At 47.6% G+C, this 16,968-nt stretch overlaps 1 protein-coding gene across 2 annotated transcripts in view; it reads right to left on the bottom strand.

Annotated features, from left to right (window-relative positions):
• MAP3K4 (mitogen-activated protein kinase kinase kinase 4) overlaps positions 1–16,405 on the bottom strand; it is a 194,861-nt gene extending 178,456 nt beyond the window's left edge. Inside the window, exons 1-2 of one of the 2 annotated variants that reach the window (XM_059714695.1) lie at positions 16,167–16,405; positions 14,859–14,957 (exon numbers count right to left, since the gene is read on the bottom strand). In XM_059714695.1, the coding sequence (XP_059570678.1) occupies positions 14,859–14,920 (62 nt within the window). In that variant the 5' untranslated portion in view covers positions 14,921–14,957; positions 16,167–16,405. Of the gene's footprint in view, positions 1–14,858; positions 14,959–16,166 lie in introns of those variants that run through there. The other variant, XM_019479788.2, reaches the window with a different exon arrangement.
• Between the last annotated feature and the right edge of the window lie 563 nt (positions 16,406–16,968).

Here is a 16,968-nt window from a genome sequence, read left to right as displayed (position 1 = left end):
TGACATGTGCAAATACCTATATTCATATGCAAATATGAAGATTCAATGTGCAAACAACGAAGCCCACATTTGCGGATATGATTTTAGAAGCTGATTTTGAAAATGAATTCCTTTCATGTAAAAATAGCTTGAGAAAAGACTATCTAACTATATAAGGTCTATATTAACTGTATCTTTAAAAATCAGCACAGTTCAATGTTTAAAAATATCACATATTACTAGGAGGCTGGTTTATCCTGTTTTCAAACTCGGATATACTTGACCATGACTTTTTAAATCTGACATATTTTGGTTCCTAGGTAGTGAGTTTGCAAACATGGGCATATATTACATACAGACAGACAGAAAGGATGGATGTTAGCATGAAAAGCAAGAAACAAGAGAGTGAAAGATAAAGTAGTACCTATCTTGAGCCTTATTTTGGGATGGTCCATGCACCAATTTAACAACATGACTATCCCTATACCAATTTACTTATTTTCTGCAATTCTTCATTCAGACATAGGTACTCATGGGGTCTGTCTATATGTGCAATTAATGCAAAGCAATAAACTCCAGAACAGTTTGAACTGGAGTAGATTATTCCTGGGTAGAGCAGCTACATGTGCACCTAGGACAGCAGCAATTTGAGCTGGGGCAGAGCAGGTCTGGGCTGCCAGGAGGTATAAGGGGTCAGCCCTGGGCACTGGGTGCTGGCATCAGGCAGCAGAGGGGATGGCTAGGACACAAGGGTGCTAAAAGTACAGTCACGTGGGTAGGTAGCAGGCAGGAGTCTGGCTCCTGGCTGGCTGGGCTGACCGGGTACAATTTGCACACACAGTTGGCCAGGGCCAGTCCATCCTATCCTGAGGAACCTGTGGCTGCAGGGGGCCTCATAGAGCCAGACGGAGAAGCTGTGGCCCCTACTGTGGTTGTTGCTAGCTGCCGTGTTTGTGCTGTAGCCCACCTGCCCATCCAGCAGGTTGAATTTTTGTTTAACTGTTCTGGCGAGAAATTATGGCCATCGCCCCTCCCCCCACAGCGTGCCAGGACGTCCATTTACTGGTGTAAGAATAAATGTGTCTATGCAGAAGTTAGCTTCAAAATAATTGAGCTAACTTTAATTCTTACAGCCTTCAGATCTTAAACTTTTTTGTATTCCTCTCTTGCTTGCTTTATTGTTGCCATCTCACACATTGATCCCAGACTTGGGACTGATTGTTACCCTAATTTACACCAAGCAGTACCTTACTTCACCAGCACTCTCTTCAATGTGGTGATCCTCCCTTGCTTAAAACTAATCTAGACTAAGGTAACTACCTTTTCCTGGCTTAATTATACTGGTACAGGTGCACTGGCATGATCCACTAATATAGACATAATTATATTAGCACAAAAGTGTTTATACTAGTGTAACTTCACTTTGCTGGGGTCACTTAACCTCAGCTGTCTTTCCTGCTTGGTGCAGGGGCTAGACCCGATGATCTTCTGAGGTCCCTTCCAGCCCCTAACAATCTAGGAACCTATGAATTTAGGCCAGGCCACAGACCAGTAAAAACTGTTGAGTATAACGAGCAGTATGAGCACTTTTATAGCAATGTGATTGTACATTTGACATTGATTGGACATAGATTGGACATTAGGAGGAACTTCTTCACAGTTAGAGTGGCCAGGGTCTGGAACGGGCTCCCAAGTGAGGTGGTGCTCTCCCCTACCCTGGGGGTCTTCAAGAGGAGGTTAGATGAGCATCTAGCTGGAGTCATCTAGACCCAGCACTCTTTCCTGCTTATGCAGGGGGTCGGACTCGATGATCTATTGAGGTCCCTTCCAACCCTAACATCTGTGAATCTATGAATCTACGAATCTGTACTAAGATAACTACACTTCTCAGCTTTATAGTGTGGATCTGCTCTTAGTAAATTTGTTAGGCTTCTCTTTTGCTTGAGTTGTAAGGAGATTAAATCACATTCCATCCAACAAGAAAGGAATCAAAACCTTTAGCCTGTAAACTGGGTTTCTTAAAACTTACATGCTTTCCTAAATGTAATGGATTCTTTGTTGAATAAGCTGCATATTTTAGCTATTGAGTTTCTGCATACTTTACTGATCAAGCTGCATGCTCCATTTGCCAAATACATTATCATAGCAGAACCCAAATTCCACTGCTATAAAAAATATGATTTTTCAACAGTAATTATTTATTTCTAGGGCTCAGTTTTTGTTCTTTTTTAAGTGCTAGCTAGGGTTGTTGAAAGCAAGAAAGTCTTTCAGACTTGCTAATGGTTTCCTCTATTGGTGGGAAATGTGATTAAACCAGTGTTTTTCAGGGCTGGGGGTGTGATGGAAGGCAAGTAAATTCAAGTTTAGAACCTGAATTAAAATTGGCCTGTTTTTCAAATGATTGAAGGCCATGGAAGCTGTGGATGCTCATAGGGAGCTGCAGGTGCTCAGAATCTGAGTAGTGCCAGGGCGCTCCTTGAAGTGCCCAAATATGGGCTTAGTCTGAAAGTTGAGAGCCAAGTCAAACCTTTACCAAAAAAAAAAGGAGTATTTGCAAGATCAGCAATAACTGCAAGATCATCAATGCCTTATGGGAAAATCCTTGCATGTGTGCAAGTGGATGTTATTGCAACATACTGATGTCCTGGGCTAACCCACTTTTGATGCAGGCTTCCTCACTCCTTGACTGCAAGCCTTGACCCCAAAGCATATCTGTGGATGCCCTTATGTGGAATCTGATAAGCACAAAGTTGGAAGGGACCTCAAGTTTAACAAGGCAACCCTCCTAAACACGCTATTCCTAAACTATCCTACACAGGTAGATCATGCTACAGAACTTGTGGCCCTTCTTTGTATGGAGACCTTGTCCACTGGCATTGTCCTCTTTTACACTTTGTAGCAGAGTATATGTGGGTATTTTACAAGTCCTTACTAAGCATGGGCTGAACTATGACATTCAGCCACAAAATAGTATGAAGTCACCCTTCATCCTACCTGACAGATTAACTGGGTGAGTGATGTCATCACAGAGCACACCTCTCCTTCCCATGGCTCCCTGGTACATATGGGATAGTAGGCAAAATCTGCACTCCCTTAGTAAGGTGGAACTTTGTCACTTGGGTTGCTTGGTTGTTTCCAAAAAAGAAGACAGTGACAAGGCCCCAACTATGCCCTGCCCCTGTGATGATTCATGCTCTCAAGAGCAGCAGTAAGAAACAGCTTCTACAACTGTACTTACCCTTTGTTACAAAGGCTTTGTATGTGGGGGTGTGGAAGGAAAAAGCAAATACTTGAGCTTTTCCTCTTGCCACCCTTATCAGCCAGGCTGTGGCCAAAGAAAACCTGGCCCAATTACAATATTTTAGCTGAAATATCTTAACCTAATTTGCTTGCATGAGAGAAAGATATTCAAGGTTATTATTTCATATAATTTTAATGAGGAATAATTATCCAACAAAGATCCTTGTGCGACTTTATACATAGAAATTCAAGTTAGCAAGAAGCAGGCTAGAATTGGATCACTGATGAACAGAATAAAAAGAAGTAGGTAGCTTTGGAAATCCATTTGCCAATTAAAAAAAGAAAGAGTTGAGAATATTGTGGGAGAAAAGGGAAAATGAGTCTAAAAATAGCTTACAGAACAAGGATTTGTCAGTGTGCAACGAGAAAACCACCAGCTTTTGCACAAATGTGTTGTCAAGTCATTTCCAAGAAAAAAATGCAGCAATAAACAAACACTTTGCTCCCTCCCCACCAAAATAACCATCATAAAAAAAGATGTGTGTATGCTTTTAGGGATAAAACAAATATGACACTAATTGCCTACACATGGGTTTTTGGAAAGGAAAAAAAGGATAATACACCATTTTTGCTAGCAAGCTGTTGCCAAGAACCTTGAACAAGTTTAAATCTTGCTGTAGACCAGTGTATGCCCACCCAAAACCACTGTTGGTCAACCCAAACCAAACAACCCTTTGGGCCAGCGTGATTAAGGCAGGCCACTTTCTGTAGCCAGTGACAAACAAGGAAGTGATGTGGCTAGTACCATATCTTGATTCTCTGACTCTCCAGCATGTCTGACCAGATTCCCATTTACACTAAGGCTGACTGGGAGCAGTTCGCAGCATGAGTCCAAAAAGTACAGAGAATATGCAAGATATAGTATGTTTAAGGCTTATGACTGCATAATTTCCTGAGCCAATTTAGCTTCTTTTCCTGTTCCTGAGTTGTTTATGAACAGAAAACTTTGATTATTGAACAAATTCATAATTGTATGATTAACAAATTTCAGCCACATGTTTGTTGCAAACATTCCTTAATTTGATATTCATGGTATGTTGTTTATGCTGTCTGATCAAACACCTCACTCCATGGAAATTGTTGTTGCTATGTGATAGGAACGCTGAATGGAAGTCCATTTGCAATGAAATTAAACCCTGTGCAAAGGGCCAGCATGTGCCACTTACATCCTACTTCAGGGCAGAGGTGGGATACAAGTGGTGTATCAGCTGTATGCTCCAGAGTCACTTTGCTCTGTAGTGATAATACTCACTTAAACAGATCTCAGCTACAGGCCTGATGTGCACATTTGGCAGACAGTCACTATTTTAGCATGAATGTTCTCCTAGATCAACAAGTGAGGTGTTAATAGGGTTGAGAAGAACTTCTGTTTTACACAGTGCTGCCAGCTCTAGATTTTATCATGAGTCTTGTAATGTTTGGACTTAACATCCTGGGGCATGTGAAAATTTTAGCTTTCATTTTTTTTTAAGAGAGTAATTTTCTAGTCCTAATTTTTTGCAGTGAAAAAGGCTAGAAGTGTTATCCAGGCACAGGTTAAAGACTCCAAAAAACCAGAAGTCAAAATAAAAGAACCCAAAATACATTATTTTTAGAGTCTCATTATTTTGAACCAAACTTATGCTATTTTATTGCCCAACTCATTTTTAAACATGCGTGTTAGCAATATTGTATATAGCAATGACAGAAGTATTCAAAAATAACTTCGCAGTATTTGAGCAGCTCTATTTATGTCTGGTCAAAGCTATCATAAGTCATTAAAAAAGAAACCCAAAACTTGGCAGTCGGAAAAGCATGGCTAGGAGGACCAACATGCAGTATTGCCTCAGGAATCTGTAGAGCTCAGCAGTCAGTTGTACATAGTAATAAAGACTGACAGGGGCCTCATTGGAGATAGCTTAGCTTCACTTTGGCCACTTCCGCTCTGTGCCTTGCAGACAAAAAAGGGTTACAGTACTACACAAAATGAACTTGATTTCCAAGGGGTCAGGTGCATACCACCTTAAGAATTTTATTTCCTTTTAGAGGAAAAACATGTAGTTGCAACCTGGTTAGTTAGGTAAGGGACAGGTTTTTAGGACTACTTCCAATAGGATCTTGGCACCTTTTTGTTTTATTATATTGCCTTCCAACCTCTTACCTCTCCACATACATGTCCCTGTTCTGATCTGTTCATGGGTCTCATCCACCTGTTGTGCCTCGTCTTTCAGATAATAAACTCCTTGGCTAGGGACAGACATTCAAAAAGCCTGAACTGGTTCGACCTTAGCAAGTTAGTCAAACTTGCCTAGGCTGAGTCGGTTTGTAACCGCACAGACATGAGCACACGTGCCTGCAGTTGCTCAGGCTAGGAGGCAGGGGCACTAAAGCATGCCCTCTGCTGTAGCAGAGCTGTGCTGGGGGGGATGTGGCTAGTCCAGGCTGAAATGGCCAGAGAGGGGTTTCATTCCCCACTCCCTATCCCACTGGCAGGGACCCAAGCTGGGTCTGCCAAGCACTCTCCCCTTGCTGCTGCAAGGGGCCCGTGTGGCACCTGAGGCAGAGGGGGCAGAGAGGGGGATTATTTTCTCCTCTACCCCTACTACTCCCAGGGGGGTGCAGCCAGGTGTGCCTGTCCCGACTGCTGCTGAGCAGCAAAATAAGCCTCCTCCTGTCCCCTCCGCTGGATGCCAGAGGGAGAGGGAAATAACCCTGGTCCCTGCCCCCCGCAAAGGGACCCTGCCAGCCAGTGTCCGGCCCCCAGGTGGGAGCTAGCTGCAAAGCGGGTTTCCCAGGCCAGCTCGGAGGTGGCAGTGGGTCCTGGGCCTGGCAGCCACCACCACCACACCCCCTGCCCTGTGCAACACCTGGGGCTGCAGCCTAACAAGCCACTGTGGGCTGGCTGGGGGGCTGTTCTGCCCCCCTCGTCATCAGCTACTGCTGCCACTGCCATGCAGCGCTGCTGGTGTGGGGGGGCAGGAAGCTTCTGCCCATATGTGGAGCTCTGGCTGCAGCCCCTGGATGACCTTGGAAGGTAGAAGGTACCTGGGTAGGAGGCTTCAGTCCAGGGCTGCCGCCAGAGCTCCATGTGTAGGGCACAAGCTGCGGGGCCGAAGCTTTCCCTCAACCCCCCACTGCCTCCTGGAGTGGCTCAGGAGTAGCAGGAATGGGAGGAGGGCAGGCATGGCAGGCAAGGGAACCTGGCTTGGCCCAGCAAACTTTCTCCCCTCACATCCAGCTGTGGCTCCTGCTGCACCATGCAGTGCTGCTCAGGACTGGGGGAGCTCCCTTTAGCCCGGCGGAGGTGCTGGTGGCCCTGGAGCCCACCACAGGGGCTTGATGCAGCTCCACAAGCCTCTGCAGTGCCTCCAAGCTAGCCCAGCTAGCAGCCACCGGCCACGTGCTGGGCCAGGCTGGGCTGTACTGGTTGACAGAGCTCAAGATCCCCGTCACTGAGCTGCAGCTGCTGGGGGTGGCCCCACCCCCATGGCCTATCCTGGCCAGACTGCGTGGCTTCATCAGCCAGGGCTGAGCAAGGCCAGTCATGGCTGCAGGAGCGGGGCCACTCCTGGCTGCTGTGGCACTGTCACAGCTGCTCCCTGCACCCCAGCTGAGCTAAGCCAGGCTGGAGAGCACTGCACAGAGCCCCCCACCACCTCCCAACCCCTTGGGGGTGTGGGAAGGAGGAGGGGGAAAAATACTGCTCAGCACTGGACAGAGTGTCCCCACCCCACCCTGCCCCACAGGGGGTAAGTGTCCCCCTCTGGGGCCTGGCAGCCTTACAGAGCCCTCCTCCCTGCCCCACAGCAGCATGGGTGGAAGTGAAGGGGGAAGAACCCCTCCATCCCCCAGCACTGAACAGAGCCCCCCTGCCTGCCTTGCAGAGGCAGGGGAAGGGAAATGGGGGGGAGGGGAAGTGGGGGAGAGCAGGAGGTGGGGGAAAGAGTTCCCCTCTGGGGGCTACAAAGCCTCATGCAGTCCCCATCCCCATCCCAGGGGAGAGGGGGAGGAGGAGCAGGATTCCCCCTCTAGTCTCACACAGAGCTGCCCCCACCCTGTGGGGAGGAGGAGGGGGAAGAGCCCCCACCCCAGCACAGAGCAATGCCTTGGCATGGCCTCATTAAGGTGAAGGCAGCAGGGAGAAGAGTTAATTCTTCCCTCTGTCCCTTCTACCCTTCAACCGGGGTCTGCCAGCCCTTGGGGTCACTGCCGCAGCCCCCTCCCTTCTGCTCCCCAGCAGACGGGCAGACCCCAGATGCAGTGTGGGAGGAGGGGAAAGAGGGAAGAATTAACCCCCTCCCTGCCCACTTTGCCTTAACGGGGCCATGTCAGCCACTCTCTTCACAAGGGCCGGTCCCTGCTTGGGCTAGAGAGCAGAGGGGCAGGGTCAGCCTTGCAGCTGAAGCAGAGAGCCCCACCTAGCCCAGAGAGCATGCTGGGATGCTAGTGGACTCTGGTTTAACTTAAACCAGAAAGGGGTCTGGGAAAGAAAATGCATAAACCAGTTTGAGCCAAATCAGTTAAGTCTGATATTACATTCAACCTAGTTTATCTCAAACTAGTTCCGGCCATTTTGAAACTGGTTTATGTGCACTGTATGTCTATTCTGCTACAGGTTTAAACCAGTTTCTGATCACTTAAACCAGTTTATGTGTAATGTCCGTCCCTAGCCTTTGGGGCAAAGACTATTGTTTTCCCTATGCACAACCAGAGGTGTAGCCAGCCAACTCTGTGCCAGGACAGCTGTATGACCCTTCAGCATGGCTGGAAGTTGTGGAATCTCCATCCCTGCTTATGTTCAAAAGCAGGTTAGACAGACATATGACTGGCATGGTGTAACAGGGTAACCTTACCCTGTTACTGGGAGAAAGCTGGAGGACAGATAGGGCTGGTGAGGGCCCTTTAAGGCTAGAGTCTTTGTGGCTTAGAGACAGGGAACTGCAAGCAGAGACAATATAGGGAGTGGAGACAGGCTTTCTAGGGTCATCAGAGACCCTGCGGGAAGTATGACAAACCGAAGCAGGGCGGATTGCACAATGAGAAAACCCTGGGTGTGCACAGTGTGATAGGGCAAACCAGCCAGAAGAAAATGGACTTATCATTATAAGATGGCCACCCTCAGGCCAGCAAGCATTTTAACCCTGACTGAGGAAGGGAAAAGACCTCCCAAGCACGTTGCTGCAGAGCTGGGCAGGTAAAAGGGCCCTAGTACGGAAGTGGAGAACCTTCCTTTTCCTTTACATTGCCTAAAGTTTGCCCAGGGCAGGGATGATTTGGAGTTCCATTTGATTTCAGTGTGTGGATATGCAGCTGGACTGTGAAATGGTACAGACAACTGAAGCTGGAGGACAGGACGTGTCTAATAGGGGTGGTATGGAGCCATAGGGTGCCTAAGAGGCACTCTGCATAGAGCCCTGCAGTGGGTAAGAGACCAGGAAAAGAGGTTGAGTGGTGCATGAATGGCCTGAACTGAGGCACAGAACCCAGGGGGCTGAGCCGCCCAAGAAGGGTGAAGTGGGACCACGGGCTCAGAGCCTAAGAAAAGTGAAAGTAGGGCCAGAGGCCCTAGGGGCCCCAGGGGCTCAGAGTCCAGGAAGGGAAAGACTGGGGCCAGGGGGCCCAGAGCCTGAGAAGGGTGAGACAGGGGCTGTGGCCCAGAAATTGAGGTCCAAGGTAGTGGAACTAGGTTGGGGGGGACACAACCACAGAAATGGGGCTGAAACTAAGAGGGCTAAAGCCCCAACGCAGGTCTGAGACAAAAAGAGGGTCAACTAGTCCTTTGAGGCAGGGGCCAGCGTTGGGTGGGGCCTCCTCCCCTCTCCCCAAAGTAATCACATACCATCTTTGAGGCATGGATGTGGCTACAGAGGTGGAAGGTGGCCACAAATAACCCATAAGGTGGCTGGTGCCTTGAGGCAAATGGGTGTCCATGGGGTAAAATGAAATTAGACTGGGCTCACTCTGGACCCTGGGGCACCTTCCCAAAACCTCATAAATAACATCACCCGGGGGAACTATAGACCAATCAGTCTGACATCCGTCCCTGGAAAAATCCTAGAGAAAATTGTCAAGGGATCAACAACAGACTAACAGAAGGCAAGCTTCTGAATGCCAGCCAACATGGTTTTGTGACTGGCAGGTCTTGCCTGACCAACCTCATCTCCTTCTACGACCAGGTAACATGTGCCCTGGACAAGGGAGATGATGTGGACATCATTTATCTGGACTTCAAGAAGGCCTTTGACCTAGTTCCCCATGATGTCCTCATGGTTAAGCTGGGGAACTGTGGCCTTGATCATCATACGGTCCAACGGGTAGGCAACTGGCTACAGGGTCGGACCCAAAGAGTCCTAGTTGAAGGGAGCAAATGGACATCGCACAGGGTTACCAGTCCCTCAGGGTTCAGTACTTGGGCCAGTACTCTTTAACATTTTCATCAACGATCTAGATTCAGGAGTCAGATGTGAATTGGCCAAGTTTGCAGATGATACCAAGTTATGGGGGAGGGCTGTCACACTGCAGGACAGACTGGGAATACAAGCCAACTTGGATGCACTCTCAAGGTGGGCTGACCAAAACAGGATGGCCTTCTATGCAGAGAAGTGCAAGGTGCTGCACCTCGGTAGTAAGAACCCCCAGCACACTTACAGGCTTGGCAGTGCTACGCTCACTAGCACCATGACCAAAAAAGGACTTGGGGGTCTTGACCGACCACAAGATGAATATGAGCCACCAGTGTGATGTAGTGGTGGGAAAAGCTAACCAAATTCTGGTGTGCATCCACTGATACAGCTCAAGAAAAACCAGGGAAGTCATCCTCTCGCTTTATTCGGCCCTGCTGAGACCTCAGCTGGAGTACTGCATCCAGTATTGGGCCCCCTACTTCAGGAAGGATGTGGAGAAGCTTGAGAGAGTTCAGAGAAGAGCCACTCATATGATCCAAGGCCTGGATGGAAGGCCGTACGAGGAGAGGCTAAGGGATGTGGGGCTCTTCAGTCTGGAGAAGAGAAGGCTTGGGGGATATGGTGGCAGCCTTCAAATTCATAAGAGGGGTGCATCAGGTGCTGGGAGAACATCTGTTCACCAGAGCTCCCCAAGGGATAACAAGGTCTAATGGCCATATACTCCAGGAAGGCCGATTTAGACTGGATACAAGAAAAAAGTTCTTTACAGTTCTTTACAGTGCAGTGCTTCACCTTTCCCCCAAAGGTAAGTGTGTGTTCTTTTCTAGGTTGACTGATCTCCTCCAGCGGGCTTTAAACTAGGCTTGTCGGGGAAGGGGAAGACGAGGTCACCCACAAGAACAGCCCAGCCTAGACTGACGACGAGCAAAACAAATACCCAGGTAAGCAACAGGGGCCCGGGTAGTACCGGGATTAGGGGGGCAGTTCATACATCTTCAGGAGATCTCAAATGCCTCTACACTAATACTCATAGTATGGGGAACAAGCAGGAGGAACTTACCCTCCTGCTAGCTAACACCAGCCCAGACATAGCGGGGCTCACCAAAATGTGGTGGGACCCAACTCACGACTGGGCAGTGAATATCAATGGCTACAGGCTGTACAGGAGGGATAGGACAGGGAGGAAAGGTGGGGCTGTGGCGCTCTACATCAAGGAGAAATACACACCCTCAACGAGTAGCACTGGGTCAGAGGAGGGGCACACTGAGGTGCTCTGGGTTAGAATACAAGGAGGTCGAGGGGAAAGGGACTTAACAGTGGGGGTCTACTACAGACCACCCAACCAAGGGGAAGAGCTAGACTGGGAATTCTTAAGTCAGCTCACAAAGGCAATTAGGTCAAAGGACATGGTCATTATGGGTGACCTAAACTTTTCAGACATCTGCTGGGAAGAACAGCCAGCCAGGTCTGACTGCTCATATAGGTTCCTAGCTGAAATACAGGACCTCCAAATAACCCAGGAGGTGCACAGCCCCACCAGGGGAGACGCCTTGTTGGATCTGGTCCTGGCCATGGGTGACAACCTGGTAAGGGGTCTGTGGGTGCTTGACCACCTGGGCGACAGCGATCATCGCCTGCTGGAATTCACATCCAGTGCAAGGTGGCCAAGGTCTTCAGGAAGGCAGACTTCAATGAGGTAAGGAGAAAATTTGGGGAGACACTGAGGTCACAGGGGGGAGGGGAGTTGGGTGTCCAAGAAGAGTGGTCATTCCTTAAGGAAACAGTCCTCCAAGCCCAAAGGGAGGTAATCCCAACAAGGATCAAAGAGGGCAAGAGGGTACAAAAGCCCACATTGCTCACAAAAAGCATCTGGGAATGTCTTCAAATGAAAAAGGAGGCGTACACCCAATGGAAGGGAGGGGACATCACAAAGGAGGACTATACCTCTGTTGCTCGGGGCTGCAGGGGGGCGGTGGAAGGAATGGCTGCAGGAAGGCCAAGGTGGAGGTGGAACTGGGACTAGCTACTCAGATCAAGGACAACAAGAAGTCCTTTTTTAAATACATAGGGGGTAAAAAGAAGATACTGGGTAATGTGGGCCTCTGCAGAACATGCTAGGAAATCTGGTCGTCGCACCAGACAGCAAAGCTAACCTATTTAACAATTTCTTTGCCTCCATTTTTTGAAGCAGGGTCTGGGTCATCCCCCCCACTGGGACCCCTGTAGGCCCCAGGGGAGGTGCACCCAGACCTAGGGTCAGTGAGAATCTAGTCAGGGAACTTCTGGAGGGACTGGACATATTTAAATCAGCAGGTCCTGACGATCTCCACCCCAGAGTGCTGAGGGAATTAGCAGAGGTCATTGCAGGACCTGTGGCATGGCTTTATGAGCACTCATGGTGCTCTGGTGATGTGCCAGAGGACTAGAAAAGGGCCAATGTGATTCCCATTTTCAAAGAAAGGAGGAAGGAAGACCCAGGAAACTATAGGCCAGTTAGTCTTACCTCGATCCGGGGTAAGCTTTTTGAGAGAATTATCCTGGCGCACGTCCGTGAGGGGACAGCAGGGGAGGTTATGCTTAGGGGCAACCAACATGGGTTCATTAGAGGCAGGTCCTGTCAGACCAACCTGGTGGCCTTCTATGACCAGGTCACAAAATCCTGGGACGCAGGTGTCGTGGTGGACATGGCCTTCCTAAAGTCCAGAAAGACTTTCAACACTGTCTCTCACCCCATTCTCATTAAAAAACTAGGAGATTGTGGTGTCGATATGTACACAGTCAGATGGGTCACTAATTGGCTGGAGGGCCGCGCCCAGAGTGTGGTGGCAGACAGGTTTTATTTGACCTGGAGGGATGTGGGCAGTGGGGTCCCCCAGGGCTCAGTCCTCAGGCTTGCACTGTTCAACATCTTCATCAGTGACTTGGACGAGGGGGTAAAAAGCACCCTGTCCAAATTCGCAGATGACACTAAGATGTGGGGAGATGTGGGCACACTAGAAGGGAGGAATAGGCTGCAATCAGACCTGGACAGGTTACAGAGGTGGACGGATGAGAACAGGATGGGTTTCAATACTGACAAGTGCAAGGTACTGTACCTGGGGAGGAAGAACCAGCAGCTGGGGAACTGCTTTCACATCAGTGCAGAGGTAGAAAAGGATCTGGGAGTCATTATCGATGCCAAAATGAACATGGGCCGACAGTGTGGGTATGCGGTCAGGAAGGCCAACCGCACCTTGTCATGCATCCACAGATGCATCTCAAGCAGGTCCAAGGAGGTGATCCTCCCCCTCTATGCAGCACTAGTCAGGCCGCAGTTGCAGTACTGCCTCCAGTTCTGGGTGCCGCGTTTCAGGAGGGATGTGGACAGCATTGATAAGGTCCAGAGGAGGGCCACCCGCATGATCAGGGGGCAGTAGGGCAGGCCCTACAAGGAGAGGCTAAGGGACCTGAACCTGTTCAGCCTCCACAAGAGAAGGCTGAGGGGGGATCTAGTGGCCGTTTACAGACCAGTCAGAGGGGACCAGCAGGCATTGGGGGAGTCCCTGTTCCCCCGAGCACTACCAGGAGTGACTAGAAATAACAGTCACAAGCTGGCAGAGGGTAGATTCAGGCTAGACATCAGGAGGCACTACTTCACTGTCAGGGCGGCTAGGATCTGGAACCAACTTCCAAGAGAAGTGGTCCTGGCTCCTACCCTGGAGGTCTTTAAAAGGAGGTTGGATGAACACCTTGCCGGGCTTGTTTGACCCCAGTACTCTTTCCTGCCATGGCAGGGGGTCGGACTTGATGATCTGCTCAGGTCCCTTCTGACCCTACCAACTATGAAACTATGAAACACATGTCCATGGTCTGGAACAAACTCCCCCCCAGAGGTGGTACAAGCACCTACTCTGGACTCCTTTAAAAAAACAGCTGGATTTATTTCTTGCTGAGGTCACTTGATCTCAGCTGACTTCTTGCCTATGGCAGGGGGCTGGACCCGATGATCTCATGAGGTCCCTTCCAGCCCCTAATGTCTATGAATCTATGAATCAAGGTGTGCAGATGAGGAGAGAAGGGAAGATACCATGAGGAGCTAGAGTGAGACAAGGATTGAGTGTTGTGGCCACCACAGGTGGTTTAGTCAGGGATGATTCTGCCTTGAGCAGGGACCTAGACTAGATGATCTCATGTGATCCCACCCAGCCCTATTTCTCAAGATCTTTTTCTATGACCTAAATTTATTCCAGACGAAAATTGAATCTTTTTCTGTCTCGTGTTAACAAGTTTAACATCATACCAAAACTCCTAACAGTAACCTGTTCAACCCCTAGCCCAGAGATGGCAATCTTCCTTACATACCAAGAATCGGACTGCTTCTTATAGCTGGTTCTTACCCAGGTGAGCAGAGAGAACCTTCGCCTATCCCTATGCAACCTGTACAAAGGCCAGTCACAACTCCACCTCCCCTGTTTAAGGACTGCTAGATCCATCTGGGTGCCAGCCACCATAAACAGAGCAACAGGGGCAGGGAGGGGACTATCCCCATTCCCCTCTTCTGTACTGGCAACAGGCAGGAGTACTTAGTACCCTAATGAGCAGGTGCCTCAAGAAGTCCCATGTTAGGTTTCCCTCAGGCCCTCCCAGAGCTCTCTTTTCTGAAGGACCGTTACCTTATAGTACACAATGTGCCCTGAAAATACAAGCATAAAGACTTTTTAATTGCTCATTATAGTATGTGCAAAAAGGAGACTTTTTGTTAAAATTTGATTTTGCTAAAAGCTACTTTTGCAGAGCTACTGGTTATCATTACAAATATTCCACTTGCAATAACACCCAGCATTTCCCTTTGACTAAATATTGTTTCTCTGCCAATAATCCTTCGCAGACAGTCAGCTCAGGGAGCACCACTAATCTGTTTTTCCTTTTCTAAGAAAAAAGGAAAAGTACAGTAATTAGATTAATAAACAGCACACATAATAAAGACCTTACTGATTTTGGCTTCAAAAGATGAGGTTCTCCTTCTGCTAATCTACCAGTCAATCTAGAGTATCAAACATGACCTGCAAGAAGATGGGAGAGAATGAGGCAATGCCAGAAACTGAGACTGGTTGCTTTAGTGCTCTGGTTCTCAATCTTTTTAGAGTTAGGACACCTCTCCATAATTTTTGTGAACTGAACAGTGCATTTCAAAAATTAACTTATTATCGTGCTTACCTGCTTGAAGAGGGTCCAGAAGGGAAGAGCCTCAGCTTATCTCTTCTCTTTCCCAGTGACATACTTCAAAGGCTATCACGGCATCCCAGTTGAGAATCACTGCTTTAATGAAAGGTTTTATTCTTTAGCCCCCATTCTGTATTAATAAAACACTACGCTTTGAGGTGATTTTTTAAAATCTAACAATAGGATGAGGGAGAAATCAAATAAAAAAAAGTTAGAGAAATAGTGCTTGATTTTCATCAATATAGAGAGTTACAGGGTCTTGTGGGAATGGACTACATTTGCCCTGGGCTGCTCAAAGAGATTTGAATCTTAGGAAATTACTTTATTTAAAAAAAACATGTGTGTCAACAAGGCAAGTGTGCTCACATCAGTATCCGCTTAGTATGATTATTGTTAAAGCTGAATAATGACCTGCAAGATGGAACAATATAACTCATCTAACAAAAAGAGTGTCTCATCAGTGAAACAAATGAGCACAGAGCAAGCCCAGGCTTTTGCAGCATCCATTTGCAGCCTGACCTGGAGCAGCTTGCTCTGCTCATTTTCCCCAGGGGTTCTTTAATCACTCTTGTATCAGGTCTTTCTGCCTCAGGCCTACTTTCCTCTAGAAAGGCTCCAACAAGCAACAGTCTCTCTAAGCACCAACAAACAAGGCTTGGAAATAAACCCAAGCAATAGCTAGAACAGAAAGGAAAGGAAACAGGAGCCCCTTTTGGGGCTTAAAATCCACCCACTCTCGTTCTGTACAGACAGAATTCTCCTGTCCAGTCCAGCTCCAAATCATATGGCTTGGAGACAGCCTTCTCCAGGGGCTGCAGCCTCCTTTCCCTGTATGGCCACTCACAAGAAACAACTCCCTTCTACAGCTCCCCTTTCCAATTCACTTCTCCCAGCCTTTTAGGGAAATCACCCAACTCCTTGTCTGCTGTGTCTGGTAACTGACCCAAGCCATCTGATTCCCAGCAGATCAGGATCAGCTTAGGGTTGGGAACTGGGTGGGGGGAGCCAGGAGCTGATGTCTTAGTAGCAAGGGTAAACCTGATCCCTCTTAAAGGGACAGCCAACCTGTTACAGACAGGTAAATGACCTCATACAAGTGACAGAAACTTGAGACTGAAATGTTGTGAGGTTAAGTAGATATAACAGTCACAGTCTTACATTGCATATATAAAATACTTATTATTTCCTTATATACACACATGCAGAAACACACAGAGTCACTAATTTTAAAATCAATAAACAGCATTCTAAAATCAATAAAGACACATACTAATGAACAATCATAGTAACAGTACTACTCACTTGCTTGGTGAAATGCTTCAGAGTGAAATGCAAAACCAACTGGTGCTTCCAAAGGATTTTAAAATACGATCATCATAACATGCACTTTCTTTGCCAGTCAAACTTTCAACGCTGCACTGTGCAGTAAAAGTCACAAAGAACGTAAGCACAGAAAAAAAATATGTAAAAGAGCCTCACTAGCATTACATTTATGCGTCTGCAGAGAGAAGGATGGCAGTCAGTCAAGTGCCAGGAATGCTCAATTTCTCCATTGAAAGAATTCGTGTTCACAGCTTTCTCTCTACAAAGACGCCTCTTAGTTTGGATTCTTTCCTACATTGCAGAACGCCAGTTAATTCTGGAAAGAACAGGAAGCAATTTTAAAGCACGCAGAGTGACGGGTTTCTTATTAGACAGATGGGCATTTATAACAAAAGAAAGTTTGCATTACACACAGAAACAGGATGCCTTATTTCATTGTTAGTCTATTATAGTCTATTAACTGATTTCTCTAAGCTTGTGACCTTTCTCAGTGAATTGCCCACTCCAGCTGAAAAATCAGCTAACTTCTCGGAGGACATAAAGAGGCTCTGGTATTAATTATGCATCCTGTCTGAATTTCTCTATGATGTACTAAGACATAGAAAGGCTGGTTAAAAGCCTCATTGTGACATCAGGGAAACTTTTCCACATGTTTTAGTGATTCCTTGCATCTCTTCAGTCTCTGTCTCCCTGGTGCTTACTATTTAACTCTTTGAAGGAAAGTTTTAGGATAGAGTCAGTGTAATAGACTCTACAAAAAAAATGCAATTGAATCATGTAA

The sequence above is a fragment of the Alligator mississippiensis genome, chromosome 1 (assembly GCF_030867095.1).
Source record: "Alligator mississippiensis isolate rAllMis1 chromosome 1, rAllMis1, whole genome shotgun sequence".
In the NCBI taxonomy this organism is placed as follows: Eukaryota; Metazoa; Chordata; order Crocodylia; family Alligatoridae; genus Alligator; species Alligator mississippiensis.
The sequence above is the reverse complement of the archived record's forward strand: the minus strand, read 5'-3'. Positions and strand labels throughout refer to the sequence as shown.